This window comes from Labrus bergylta, chromosome 18 (genome assembly GCF_963930695.1).
Source record: "Labrus bergylta chromosome 18, fLabBer1.1, whole genome shotgun sequence".
NCBI lineage: Eukaryota > Metazoa > Chordata > Actinopteri > Labriformes > Labridae > Labrus > Labrus bergylta.
In genome coordinates this window covers 3,649,492-3,664,296 of record NC_089212.1, presented here as the reverse complement: position 1 = coordinate 3,664,296, position 14,805 = coordinate 3,649,492, and the positions used below count along the sequence as shown (strand labels likewise).

Sequence of the window (14,805 nt, the reverse complement as noted above, 5' to 3'; positions counted from 1 at the left end):
GATGAAAACACATTTTGTCCTGATTTTAAACTCAGTTCAAATATTGAATGGCACATGTCATTTGCAGTTATCTAGTAAAATGTTGTAGCCATTGATTGTTGGGACCGGTTCAACAGAGATCGACATTAAAACACGTCTATGCAGAGTCCGTGTTTCCATATTGAGACACCAAAGTACCAGTCGAAAAGCAGAAATTGCAACACTTCTATATTGAAGTTTGTGAAGTTGTTGTGTAAGAATGCGTCACATATTTCCCTAAGACAAGAATAAAAAACTTGTTCTAATTTTCAAAGGAGGGAAGAAACTTTTATTTCACATCTCTTGCAGAGGGTACCGCCTTTCTGCACAGGTCACATTTTGACACGTAGGAGCCGGAGAAGCCACTAATTGCTGCACTGCATTGTATGGTGTACTCTGCAGAGGCGTCATTAGTGTTATTAGCACAGAGTGGAAATAGGCGAAAAGTCTATTATTAGCCGAGGTGTCCACATTATCCTCCACCCTGACGTCCAGAGGTTTCACAGGATATAAAGGTGTATAAAGGTATGTTCTTGATTGTTTCACTAATGTATTTTAAGTCATAATATTAACTGAGAAGGTGAGGTGGAGGGGTTTGAAGGTGAATTTAAAGACACAGAGGCAAAGAAATAACACAGGCTGCACCCAGGAATCATCTCTGTGCTTGTTGTTTTTGTTGGCTTTGTTTTTTGCAGTTTTGCTCCAGAATTGTTCCTCATTATTTCTTGTAAGTGTACCTGCCTGACAGTGATCATATAAAATATCAGGATCTAATTTGGAAAATGGGGTGTATTTTATGACAGAGGGGAAGAGGAGGCTCTGCAGAGCCACAGCACCACTTTAGTGATTTAGGCAGATGGGACAGGTGGGAGGCTCTGTATGTCCCGCAAAGTGCCTCTCTTGTCTGGGTCATTTTACACTCTGAAGGCCACCATCCATCTTGCATTCACCTGGTGATCTTTGTTCGTCTCGGGAGGACCCTCGTCTGCATACCAAACATCCCACAACACAAGAGCACCTGGAGAAAACAAAAGAAACATCTGAGATAATTATCAGCAAAGATAAGGGATGTGATTAATCCAAAATTCTGGAATATTCCACCTGAAAGGGTGACCCATGTCAATATCCATAAAAACAAGTTTGAAAAGGATGTGTTTAGTTAAATAAAGACACTTACAGGACATTCAGACTAAAATGTTTGATGAAACTTTAATTTCCAACCATCTATGCTAATGTTTATGTTGAGCTTGACCTAAAAAATGCTGTTTGTGTTAATGTGCAGGCTACGGCATCCTATGTTTAAACACTATTTTATTTCCGGTTAATGGCAAGGGTAGAAGAAACTCCTGGCTGGTGTAACAAGTTTGCATGAAAACACATTGCCAATAATAAGACAATAAAACAGTGCTAAAACCGAAAGTGTTCTTTCAGTCAGAGCTCACACTCCATTTGAGTCTCGAGCAGAGCAGGACAAAGAAACACATCTGAGAAGGGGTGAGTTTTAATTCCACATTATTATTATTTTGCAGTCACAATCTCTGGTTCATCAGTTAATGATGCAAGAATGGCTAAGTCACTTTTTAAATAGCCTAGCAAAGCAAAGAAAACTGTTTGCGTTGCTCACTGAGTTTTTAAAATCCTTCCTGATTTTGAATTTGGGCAGATTCATCATTATCTCAAACATGCTCAGACTAACTTACAATATATGAAAATCGTGACACATCACAGACTATAGGCTACAGGATTTAATTCAGATTATAGTGCCCAACGAAGAAACGCACCATTATGTGCCATTATGCACCCTGATGTCAATGATGTCAATTATTGTCTTTTTTATAGCTGCAGCACGGGTTAGGAGCTCAAGACAATTTTTTCACTTTGTGAGACAATAAAGTTAAACAACGGAGCTGGCGGTTAAATTTGCAGAGAGGAACAAACATAGGCTTCAAAACATAGGCTTCATAAACATAGGGCTTCAAAACATAGGCTTCAAAACATAGGCTTCAAAACATAGGCTTAAAAAACAAACAAAAAAGTTTTGGGTGAAAAAATGTCTGGGGAGACTTGGACAACATGGGTGAGAGCTGGAGGTCAGATTGTTCTGCGTCCATAGACTGTTGTGTCATGCGCCAGTCGCCACTAGCCTAACTGTCCACTTATCAGGCTGCTGACCTCCCTACTGACCTCCCTTGTCTCTTGTGGTTATTGTAGTGACACACGACTTCTGCCAGACCCTTTAATGATGTAATCGTCAAGATTTGAAATTCTAAATATCGGTGTTTGACATAAATCGAGGCGTGCCCGACGGTCGATTGGATCTTTATCAAATAATCGGTTCCGAGCAGCCTTTAGTGGGGAACGACCCCGCGAGACCCGTCGGGACTCGGGAAGGAGGAATCGGACCTCAGATCGCCCCGATTATCCTGCAGTGTGAGTCAGGTCTAAGGAAGAGAGACACCTCTCCCTCTGATTCTCGTTACGCTACAGGCTACATGGACAGATATAAAGAGGATGTCAACAGACACTTGTAGGCCTGGTACACCCTTAGATCAGGATTATTGTGGTTTGAGCTCACAGTCGGTGTGAGCTCAAATTTTCCCCAACTTTTCAAATAGGCTATACTTGATTCATTCATGCAACTTAGTAAAATGTTATACAGCTTCAGTAAAACATCTGCTGACCAAAGTTCTGTTTTATGACATGATCTCCACAGGCATAAAGGACTCTGTTTAGATACAACAATGTTGGCCAATAAGATCAAAATTGTTGTTAAATATTGACTTATGTTTTTAACATTTGAGGTTTACGATTCAAACCCTTGTTATTGTCATTATTCAGTGCAGGACTTTTGAGTCAGATGGGAAGAACGATTGTCTGAAATAAATTCTGAACAGACCAGGGTCACGTAGTGAGGTGTAGGATCATGCACTTAGGCAGCCAGTAAGGTAAAGTCATTATAAGTGTCACATTAGGCACTAAGATGTGGGTTCTTGACCATTTCAATTAATACATTTCACTTTTTGTACCTCCACTGTTTGTTTATCCATTGTCCTCTGAAGAATTTTGAATTCAGAAGATGTGTGATTTTGGGGACGAAGAAGAGGACAGAGCAGTGTCTCCTCCATCCAGCTGTCTCTCTATGAAGAGTGACTGCTCTAGAGCTTCTCCTCTGAACTTCAATAACGGACCAGGACCCTCAGATTCACAGAAGATGAGTGATTTTGGGGACGAAGAAGAGGACAGAGCAGTGTCTCCTCCATCCAGCTGTCTCTCTATGAAGAGTGACTGCTCTAGAGCTTCTCCTCTGAACTTCAATAACGGACCAGGACCCTCAGATTCACAGAAGATGAGTGATTTTGGGGACGAAGAAGAGGACAGAGCAGTGTCTCCTCCATCCAGCTGTCTCTCTATGAAGAGTGACTGCTCTAGAGCTTCTCCTCTGAACTTCAATAATGGACCAGGACCCTCAGATTCACAGAAGATGAGTGATTTTGGGGACGAAGAAGAGGACAGAGCAGTGTCTCCTCGGTCCAGCTGTCTCTCTATGAAGAGTGACTGCTCTAAAGCTACTCCTCTGAACTTCAATAACGGACCGTCAGATACGAAGTAAGACAACTCCTTGTTGATTACTACATTTTTCAAGCAACATCATTCTTTTGTCATGAGGATGTGTCTGTGTTACAGTTTTAAAGCCAGTTGTCACACAATTGAAAAGTTGACATTTTGATCTCTGCTCCTGCAGTCCACATGTAAAATTGTGTATGGGTAGAAGTAGTTAAAAATGATGTGACACTTTACATATCATCCTTTGCCATTAGTTTGTGAATGTAGTGTGAATGAATGAATGTGACATGTAAAATCATATTAAGTGAGCAGACTAGAAAATGATTTTATAAGTACAGTTCAGTTACCATTCTATTGTATTCCACATTCTACTATTCTGAATGGATATTGTTTCACCATCAGCCAGTTTGAGCACAGCAACCAGTGGCTGGCAACTTTTTTTTTTCCTGAGCACCCTGTCCACCTTCCTTGGTACAATGATGCAGCAAGGGTCAAGTCAACTGCGCTGCTAACATTAGCTAGCTCTCAGCATTGTTAATGTATGGCTGTGTAGGACACACTAAAGTACTGTTTGTACTCTCGATGGAGCAGAAAGACTTTCAGCAGTCCTGTTGTCATTGAGGGTGAGCATTTTGGATTTTACCTTCCCTTGGGTACGAGGAAGCCTGACCCCGATATATGTAACATTCACGTCGGCAAAATGATCATCAAATCAAATGCCACTACTTTATTTGAATGCATCTGTTTTGTCAGGTTGTTAAAACTATTGTGCCCCCTCCCCTGTAGGCACATTTAGTGTGTTCAACACATAAACAAGGTAAGCTATGCGCTAAACAGACTTTGGACAGCAGATGGACAACACCCTCTGGATGATGTAGAACAGTACTACAGATTTGCAGAATGGTCAATTCATCATCTCCTTGTTCAGGTTACAGTGTTCTGCTTTATGTGGGGGAGTTACATAGCATCATAGTAAAAATAAATCACAAAAGAAGCAAAAAGTTCAAATATTTTTACTTCAGATTACTGTGCGATCTACTGTTGCTGGTATTTTCTTCTAGCCTAACCTACTGTACTGTCCTGTACAACATTTCACAAAAATGTACAGAGACTGAGTAGACCTCAAACAGGTGGCCTGGGTTGAAGTCTGACCTATGGCCGCTTTTACGCATGCTATTCTACACTTTCTCTCCCTGATTTCCGGCTCTGCCCACTGTCCTGTCGCTCAAAATGAAGGCAATAAAACGCCCCAAATATATCTAAAATAGATATATATGATAAATGTCCATAACTCTAAACACAAACTGTCCTGAGAGGAAAACTTGATCCCTGGAAAACTGTTAAAAGATAAAATGCTATGTGAGAAGTTATGGTGGAGGGCCCAAAACAGCGAAACCGTAACTCTCCTGGTAGCTTTTTTAGCTGCAAACAGTGTTACAAGTACCCATTTTTTCTTTGAGTAAAGTTTGTGTATTCAGTTCAGACAATATAACATAGAATTGTTTCATTTCTCCAAATTTCAAATTTCACCACCAAAACTCCAGAGTGCACCTTTGAAATATAATAATGAGTTATAATCACATTGTCCTTTATCTCCGCAGCATAACAAATGAATTTGTTTCTGTGGAGGAACCGCAGTCCAGCTGTTCTTTGTGTCTGAATGTCCTGAGAGATTCAGTTTGTACCAGCTGTGGCCTCTGGTTCTGCAGACAGTGCATCGCCCCAAACTGGAACCAGTCTACTTCATTAGAAGAGCCCTCCTGTCCTCAGTGTGGAGAACAATCTGTTATAACACGAGGTCAGCAGATATCCAGTCGATTCAGCACTGTAATAAGTAAGAATGAAGCCATTGTGTATGAAACCAAGACTTTCTCATTTATTACTTTTGTTTATATGCAGTTAATATCATTATAAATATGGTACCATTTTAATTTAACCTGATTCTTGCTCTCGTTTTCTTCTCTCATAGCAGCACAAATTTATCATAGGGATATTTTTTTGTGTTATCAATTTGCAAAAAATTGTAGATTTTATAATTTCTTAAAAACCAGATTCCTGTTGTCAGTTAAGTATCAGGATATTTGTCTTCTCTTTTAGTGGATAGAGGTCTGCAGAAGTTAATAGAGCTACATAAGGACAGTCTGAGAAAGACGTATGAACATGTGAATGAAGGAACCGATAAAAAAGAAAGTAGAACCCTCCTGAACACGATCTACACTGAGCTCTACATCACAGAGGGACCGAGTGAAGAGGTCAACACCCAACATGAAGTCAGACAGCTTGAGACTTCCAAGAAGAAGACTCTCCACGAGACTCCAATCAAGTGTCAGGACATCTTCAAAGCCTTATCCGACCAACAGAAACAAAAGACAGAAGCTCAACCCGACCAACAGAAACCCATCAGAGTGGTTCTGACAATCGGTGTTGCTGGTGTTGGAAAAACCTTCTCAGTGCAGAAGTTCTCTCTGGACTGGGCGAAGGGCTTAGAAAACAAAGACCTCAGTCTGGTAATCCTGCTTTCATTCAGAGAGCTGAACTTGATCAGAGATGAAAGGTATAGTCTTCTCAAGCTGCTCCATGTTTTCCATCCAACATTACAGGAGGTCACAGCAGAGATGCTCATTGACTGTAAACCTTTGTTCATCTTCGACGGTCTGGATGAAAGCAGACTTTCATTGGATTTTCAGAAGAAGGTCGTGTCTGATGTCACACAGAAGCTATCGTTAAATGTGCTGTTAACAAACCTCATCAAGGGGAATCTGCTTCCCTCAGCTCTCATCTGGATAACTTCTCGACCTGCAGCAGCCAATCAGATCCCTCCTTCATGTGTTGACAGGGTAACAGAAGTACAAGGCTTCACTGACGCTCAGAAGGAGGAGTACTTCAGGAAGAGGTTCAGTGATGATGAAGATCTGTCCAGCAGAATCATCTTACACATCAAGACATCCAGGAGCCTCCACATCATGTGTCTGATCCCAGTCTTCTGCTGGATCACTGCAACAGTTCTGGAGCACATGATGAGCACAGAGCAGAGAGGAGAGCTTCCCAAGACCTTAACTGATATATACTCAAATTTCCTGCTGGTTCAGACAAAGATGAAGAAGAACAAGTATGAGGAGGGACATGAGACAAGTCCACAAGAACTGATGGAGGCTGACAGAAAAGTTCTTTTGAAGCTGGGGAGGCTGGCGTTTGAACATCTAAAGAAAGGAAACATCATGTTTTACAAAGAAGACCTGGAGCAATGTGGTCTGGATGTCACAGAGGCCTCGGTGTACTCAGGAGTTTGTACAGAGATCTTCAAAACAGAGTGTGTGATCTTCAAGAAAACAGTCTACTGCTTTGTTCATCTGAGCGTTCAGGAGTTCCTGGCTGCAGTCTACATGTTCAACTGTTACACAAACAAGAACATCAAACTCAGGGGCTCATTTATGAATGCGTTTTTAAAGAGGATGGCAAAGCCTTTTCAACCTCCTGGTAGTTACGATTCACCCCTTGATGTCTTCCTGAGGAATGCCATGAAGAAATCCCTGAAAAGTAAAAATGGTCACCTGGACCTATTTGTCCGCTTCCTTCATGGTCTTTCTCTGGAGTCCAACCAGGGACTGTTAAGAGGCCTGTTGGGTCAGCCAGACAACAGTCCAAAAACGATCAAGAGAGTCATCAACAACCTGAAGAAGATGAACAGTCAGGATATCTCTCCTGACAGAAGCATCAACATCTTCCACTGTCTGATGGAGATGAACGACCTCTCAATCAATCAGGAGATCCAAAAGTTGCTGAAGTCAGAAAACATATCAAAAAGTAGACTCTCTGAGATCCACTGCTCTGCTCTGGCCTACATGCTGCAGATGTCAGAGGAAGTTGTGGATGAATTAAATCTGACGGAGTACAACACATCAAACCATGGACGATTGAGACTGATTCCAGCTGTAAGGAACTGCAGACAGGCTATGTGAGTCCAGATGTGATTATTTACAGTAAAATATATAATTAAGCACTCTAAGCTCTTCAAATATAGCTTTCAGCATACAATATCTAGGTTTATGACCACAGTATTCAGCTGATTTTTTTTGTTGTTGAAACTTATCACTTAATCATTTTGTGACAAATGTTCTTAACCAGCAGGCTCATGCACATTCTGGGATATTTGCAATCAGAAACGCCTCCAATAAACCATTTATGGAGAAGAACAACAGAATGCCACCCAATTTTCACCCTTGAACAGTGCATTTTCAGGATCATCTGCGGCACAGCTCTCTCTAGTAAAAAAATAATTAAGCAGTGGTGCTCTCCCAACAAAACAAGCTGGACCAACAGACCAGCGCGCTCTATTGAAATTAGCTCTCTGCCGAGCTTGCGGCTTTGCCAACATCTGTTTCAAACTAGTCAAAATCACAAATTTAGTGTTTTGATGAAAGAAAACTCAGAACATGCATCTCCGTTGAGATTGATTAAGGCGTGCTGTGACACTTATTTGTAGTTTCAATGTTCTACCGCTAGATTCTGTGCGTAAGCATGGTCAGAGCTGTGCTTATATTTACAAACATTTCTAAACAGAAGTACAAGTTGATAAATTCCACTCATTGCGTGGGAATGTTCTCATGCACTCGTAAACTACAGGAGCCCAAGGGCAAGAAATTAAAGAGAAAATCTATACTTCCATTTTTTATAAACCCTCCTAAACCTCAAATACTAGTTATTGAGAAAAATGATTTATTGAAACTGGTTGCCCTTGCAGTTAGTTCACATGAGGCTACAGTCCTCCAAGTGGGTGGCCCAGGTTCACCAAGACTATGCTGCTGCTTTACTGAGTTTCATCCCCCCTACTCTATCCCCAGTCCTATCTGAAAAAAGGCAATAGCTCAAAAATAAATCTAGAATGCAGGTATACAATAGTGTGATGGGAAGTATTGTTTCACTTTAACAAAAGTGACTGGAGATCAACTGAACCACTGATGTGAAAAGAAAATCTTCAAAACACAATGTGTCTAATTGTTTTGTCATTCTATTGTCATGGCAGATTTTATGACTGTGGACTATCAGAGACTCACTGTGAAGCTGTGGCCTCAGCTCTGAAGTCTAACCCCTCCCATCTGAGAGAGCTGGACCTGAGTAGAAACAAAGTGCAGGATTCAGGAGTGAAGCTTCTGTCTGCTGGACTGGAGAGTCCAAACTGTAGACTAGCGAGTCTGGAGTAAGACAATGTTTCATTTATCTTCTATTATAAATATGATGTGAAAGTTGTGGTGACACTGAACTGTAGACATTAGGTTAACATTAAAATGAGCCACGCTGAGGATCTTAATGCAAACGTCAATTTCTTCAGTGGTTTTGTTCATCGAGTGGGAGAGCAGTTTTAAGCTGCGCATTGCAAACCTAAAATTTACCAAGAAAAATCAAAACACTATAATACACTCTTAACCACTTGAACAGATTTTCTGTCATGTTGTCTTTTTTAGATAAAAAAAAAAACATTCCAATTACAACCATCAGTTAATGACAAATTGATTTAGTATTTGATTGTTTCAACGCTTTATGAAACAGTTTGATGCTTAAACTGATAGAAAAGTTTTAATTCAAGAGTCTTTGATTAAATCACTTCTCCATTACAGATGTTCTCTGTTCACTTTTCTCCACAGTTTATTCTGACATATTTGGCCTCTGGAAACTTTTGGATCTTGAGTTAGATCACCAATCAGTTTGAGTTTTCATTTTTTGTTTGACTGAACAACATGAGTTCATACAGATCACTCTATTGTTTGAGGCTGCAGAGTTTAAGTGGTGAAATTACTAAGTTAATTGAAGAAGTATCATGTTGTCATTATTATTGACTAGCGCTATTTTTCACTTTTTTATTTCATGTTTTGTAATCTGGATCCTGTTAGGTTCCGGTGTTTGAAGTTTTTATTATGTCAACTTCTATACTCTAAGCCTTCTCAGCTCTGAACAGATAATTTTACATTTAATGATTTCATGCAGAAACATTTTTTTTTAACGCTTGTTCATTTCATCTATTTATTTCAGTTTGTGGAGCTGCGGTTTGACAGAGATCAGCTGTTCTTATCTGGCCTCAGCGCTGAAGTCCAACCCCTCCCATCTCAGAGAGCTGGACCTGAGTGAGAACAAGCTGCAGGATTCAGGAATGACACTGCTGTGTGATTTTCTGAAGAGTCCAAACTGTGGACTGGAGATTCTGAGGTCAGTTCAAATATTATCTCTTTCTATTGTAGAAGTTATGTGTGTCATTATCAGACTAACCTTGCCCATCTTCAAGTGTAGTTGACATCTATGAAGTTGTAGTTTCACTGTTCATGTTTTCTTACTTGTTTAAATTAAATATGCAGTCATCAAATCTGCTTTAAGTTGTTAAATTATATCAATGTTCCTCCTTTTTTTTTAAATGTCACAACTTTAACCAGAAGATCTTGAATGAACATTTGTTTTAAGTCATTTGTTTACTTTATTAGTATTTGCTGAAATACAAAAAAAAGATAAAATAATTAATAATATATATTATTATAATTAACTGTAATTTTTTTTTTTTTGGTTCTTTTTGGTGGGGAACATTTTAGATGTCGTCACGCTGATCAAAATAAAATACTACTTTGCTCAAATCTCTTTTTGGTTCCTAATCTCAAGTAATGCCTGATAAATGTTTTGATTCTCCAGAACACACGCACGCACACACACACACACACACACACACACACACACACACACTCTGACCAAAATATACTTCTTTTTTTCAAGATTTATTTTTGGGCTTTTAATTGAGAGGACAGTTGATAGAGTCTGAAATCAGGGAGAGAGAGAAGCTAAGGGAATGACATGCGGGAAAGGAGCCATAGGCGGGATTTGAACCTGGGTTGCCCTCTTGGAGGACCATGGCCCCCATACATGGGGCATGCACACTAACCACTGCGCCACCAGCGCCCCCCAAATATACTTTTTGCACAATCCATCACCAATTTACTTGTTTTTAGCCGTAAATATGTCCCTGGGAGCAAATCAATTCAGACCCAGAGTCCATGTCTGTAGAAGGTTGCTATAATAATGATCCACTGTAACTCAGTGACTAAGTTACCTCACTCATTTGAAGGGTAATTAAGATAATAAGTTCATATTGATGTTGACCTAAACAATTGTATTATAAAGGTTTATTTACATGTTTCACTCTTTATTCAGATTTTGTGGCTGCAAAATGACAGAAATCAGCTCTTCTACCCTTGCCTCAGTTCTGTCCAACCCCTCCCATCTGAGAGAGCTGTATCTGAGTAACAGTATCCTGAAGGATTCAGGAGTGAAGCTTCTGTCTTCTGGACTGAAGAGTCCAAACTGTAGACTGGATACCCTGGGGTCAGACACAGTTTTCTCTGCTTCTAAAATCAATGTGAAAGTTATGGTGCCACTAAACTGCTGAACAGATAATTTCACATTTAATGATTTAATGCAGAAACATTTTCTTTTAACGCTTGTTCATTTCGTCTGTTTTTCTCAGTTTGTGGAGCTGCCGTTTGACAGAGATCAGCTGTTCTTATCTGGCCTCAGCTTTGATGTCCAACTTCTCCCATCTGAGATATCTGGAGCTGAGTGACAACATCCTGCGTGATTCAGGAGTGACGTTGCTTTGTGATTTTCTCAAGAGTCCAAACTGTAGACTGGATACTCTCGGGTCAGTTAAATGATTATCTGTTAAAATCTATAAAGTTTAAGATTACATGCTGTTAATTTTTTTCATATTGTTAAGATTAAATCCGCTTTCATAAAAAAAAAAGATTTTGAAGAACATTGTAAAAAATGACTGCTTTAGGTTGTAAAAGCAAACTTAAGTTTCTGATTTATGTTAAATCAATGGTATGTAACCTTTCCACCTTAAAATAGTTGTTTCAAAGGTCCTACTACTAGAACAATTACTGTCCACAGGGGGAATGGTGTCTCCCTTAAGGCCCTGACACACCAAGGAAATCGTCGGCGTCTGTCCTAGTTGGACCGGTTGGTGAGAGCAATCTCTCTGATTGGCTGTTCGGAGGTTTCATTTATCTCCAGAAGTGTGAACGACTTTAGACTTTATAGCAGTAGTTCGCATATCAACCTTCATCTAAAAAGCAGCCAGTTAGCCCGTCTCTGTACTGTTTGATACAAAGGCTAAGAGGAAGAGGACGGTGACAGATAAAGCTAAGAAGTGAAAAAGAGAGAATGACCAAGCAGGAAGTGAAGTTATCATCACTGCAGATGTTTTACATAACAGATTAATGCTAGGCTGTGTCATTATCTGTGTCCAAGGCCGCCCATAAGGGGGGGATTTAGGGGAAAGCTTTCTGGGGCTCAGTCACAAGGAGAGGGCCCATGGAGGTTAGTAAAAACATGGTCCATCCTAATTTTAAGCAACAATGACCACATTTTATTTGACACTGAAATACTCACCATGACCTCTTCGGTAAACAAAAACACACATTTTATTTATTGTTGCCAGAGTAAAATGTACCCAGTTTGAAAGCATAAACTACAGTAAAATGATATGAACCACTGTTTTTGTAATGTTACTGATGGAAGCGGGCCAAGAGTGAGCGAATGTTAGCCAGGAGGCCAGCGCTAACACAACTGATCAAATGTGCACAAGATGATTTAAATCATGTCCTGGTGGGGGGGCCCATTTACTGAGCCTTTAAGGGGCCCTGGCAATTTTTGCAAGCGGGCCTGTCTGTGTCATGGTTGTCTCATGTTTAGCAGCCTTCCCGGGAGCCGATGCGTGTGAAACTGCGGTGATGTAATAATGACGTCTACTCCAAATTGTATATCAAAGAAAATGTCAAAGTATAGATATTAAGAAACTAAACTTAGGATTTCACATCTAATCACAGACTTTACTGAGATTTGTAGCATGTTGGTATCTTTATGACATGAACAGGTGTATGAATGTTAAGATGATGTCTGTAGACATTTTAGTGATCCACAATAACAGAATGATAAAGTCACTCTACTCGACTAAGGAACAAACTCATTTGTTTACGTTTTAAAAAAAATATCTGATTGATGTTAATTATTGACAATATGTTTTTATTCAGATTGAGAAGATGCAGATTGTCAGCGATCAGCAGTTCTTCTCTGGCCTCAGCTCTCGAGTCCAACCCCTCCCATCTGAGCAGCCTGTATCTGACTGAAAACAATCTGCAGGATTCAGGAGTGAAGCTTCTGTCTGACCTTGTGGAGAGTCCAAAGAACAGACTAGAGACTCTGGAGTAAGTAGAGTGTTGGATTTAGTCAATGTACTTTTTACTCACTGAACTGTGAGAGGAGAAAATACATTATGATTTTTAGTGCAAAAGAGACAAGTGATAATTGCTTTTATTTTCATCTCAAAGGCAGAGGAGGGACATCCACATACGAATGCTTATGTTCTTAAGAAAAATTTGAATTCGATTTTTTTTTTTACTTTAAACCCCTACATTTAAATACAGCTATCTGTTCTTTCTACTCTTATTAGTTGTATTGCATTTCATGAGAGTTAGTAATCTTTGTATCATTGCTTGCCGTCTTTACAACATAAGGAGTGATTTCAGCCTAAATGGGAAGGGGACCCAAAGCACATTTGTTGCAAACCATCAGTTAATCTATCATGCAAGACACAGCCATCAGCTGTTTTCAAACATACTGTACTGAACATTTCAAGAAAATGTCAAACAATCTGCCCCTTAAATCTTCCTGAGTTCTTTACACAAAGTTTTCCCTGCCTTGACAAAAATAAAGAAAATAAGAAATCCAAGATGACAGTGGAAGCGACACCAGAATGACGGGAGTTTTTACATCAAGGGTTCCAACTGACTAGCGTCTCCTGTTTCTAATAAACTAATTAAAGACAATTAACTCAAACAACCCACTTCAAAGAATCTAAACTATCCCTTAAAGGTTTAAGTCACCAATATATGAAATAGAGAGCTGAAAAGAAGTGTGCTACTTTACACAACCACTTGTGGTTTTGAGCAGGATTTAAGTCCCTGCTGGTCTTCATATTAGATATTCTGCATTACTTCTTCACAGCTGATGAGTGAGTCTGATTTTCTGTATTTTTCTGTCGTCAGATGGAAGTGATATCTGTCAGAGTTTAAAGAGAGGATAATCTTTTCGGTGATGATCAAAGAGGTGGAAGCAGCAGCAGCTTTTGTGGTGAGTCTGCGGTGTAACTGGGAGACTGACCTACCAGTCACAACCAGTTGAGATGGATCTCAGTGCTGCAGTCTGGACTGATGAAATATCAGATCCACTGTCAGGCGCAGGAGCTGGACCTTGAACATTTTTCTATTCTGCCAGATATTCTGAGCTAAAACTGCTTTATAACAAAATAACACTTTGATTTGGATATACCTTTTTCTGTTGCGGTGCCACCCTTTGTAAATGTAGAGTGTGGCAGGTTATTCATTAACATATTTCTAGGTTTTTTTTTTCCACACCCGGGTCATTTGGAGAAGTTGTTCCGAAATAAGGGGGCATTTCCCTCCTAGCCCGGATAGTTTTGACATATGTGAACACAGCAATCACACAAGTTGGCTTGCTTCCAATCGAATCCTGGAGCAGTTTTTGTTTGCAGTGAGAAAGCAATCAACACAGCAACCCCACTAGAACCCCCACTTTTCCAAGACTGGTCTCATACCTATTCATATTGCTGTCTGTGTTTCTCTGCCAACATTGCTAATATGTGTTACAATTTGAGGTGCATATGTCTAAATGGTACACACTGTTGTTTTGTAACACATCCGTTTTGATTTTGTCAAGGATAAACATTACTCACAATAAGGTGCGTGGCTGAGCCGATTGACAGGTGGGCGCTGTATATCTGTTTGTCGAGAGGCTTAAAGCTAAACTGTTTCTGAAATGTTTTTCACAATAAAAGCTCCTGGTTCAAATGTTGCTGATGTGCTTTAATTGTGAAAGAATCATATCAGGAAATGGGGTATTTTCAGCTGTAGCAACTTAACACACCTCAGATGTTTGAAATACAACTTACACTGCAAACCATACAGATTCACTAAGAAGCCAGAACTCCCTGAGAAGTTAACACACAATGACTTATACATATTTTTTAAATTTCCAAATGAAACTGCAGAAAACTTAATAATTGTGATGACTCCCCTCAAATAAGTTTACACACTATAGATCAATATTATCTTGCCTCTCAGTTGTGGTTTAGTTGCAGCTGAATCAACTTTTGAGGACAAAACAACC

General features: G+C 39.8%; 2 protein-coding genes across 2 annotated transcripts; both read left to right on the top strand.

Annotated features, from left to right (window-relative positions):
* Positions 1–1,448: 1,448 nt before the first annotated feature.
* Positions 1,449–7,541, top strand: LOC136176963 (NLR family CARD domain-containing protein 3-like). The gene is made up of 4 exons (XM_020641584.3): positions 1,449–1,512; positions 3,078–3,624; positions 5,184–5,416; positions 5,680–7,541. Exons 2-4 carry the CDS (start codon positions 3,095–3,097, stop codon positions 7,539–7,541), a joined length of 2,625 nt encoding a protein of 874 aa, XP_020497240.1. The 5' UTR covers positions 1,449–1,512; positions 3,078–3,094.
* Positions 7,542–8,598: 1,057 nt separating this feature from the next.
* On the top strand, positions 8,599–14,490 carry LOC109989723 (ribonuclease inhibitor). The gene is given in 7 exon segments (XM_020641583.3): positions 8,599–8,641; positions 8,644–8,779; positions 9,610–9,783; positions 10,771–10,941; positions 11,084–11,257; positions 12,651–12,824; positions 13,665–14,490. Coding segments are annotated over 7 exon segments (882 nt in total). The 3' UTR covers positions 13,675–14,490.
* Positions 14,491–14,805: the final 315 nt, after the last annotated feature.

Bases quoted from the DNA above. Each gene is read 5' to 3' on its own strand.
- LOC136176963 (XM_020641584.3), top strand. From the start codon at position 3,095: ATGTGTGATTTTGGGGACGAAGAAGAGGACAGAGCAGTGTCTCCTCCA. The intron at 3,625-5,183 runs GTAAGACAACTC...TTATCTCCGCAG, and splicing joins AACGGACCGTCAGATACGAA to CATAACAAATGAATTTGTTT. The intron at 5,417-5,679 runs GTAAGAATGAAG...CTTCTCTTTTAG, and splicing joins TCGATTCAGCACTGTAATAA to TGGATAGAGGTCTGCAGAAG.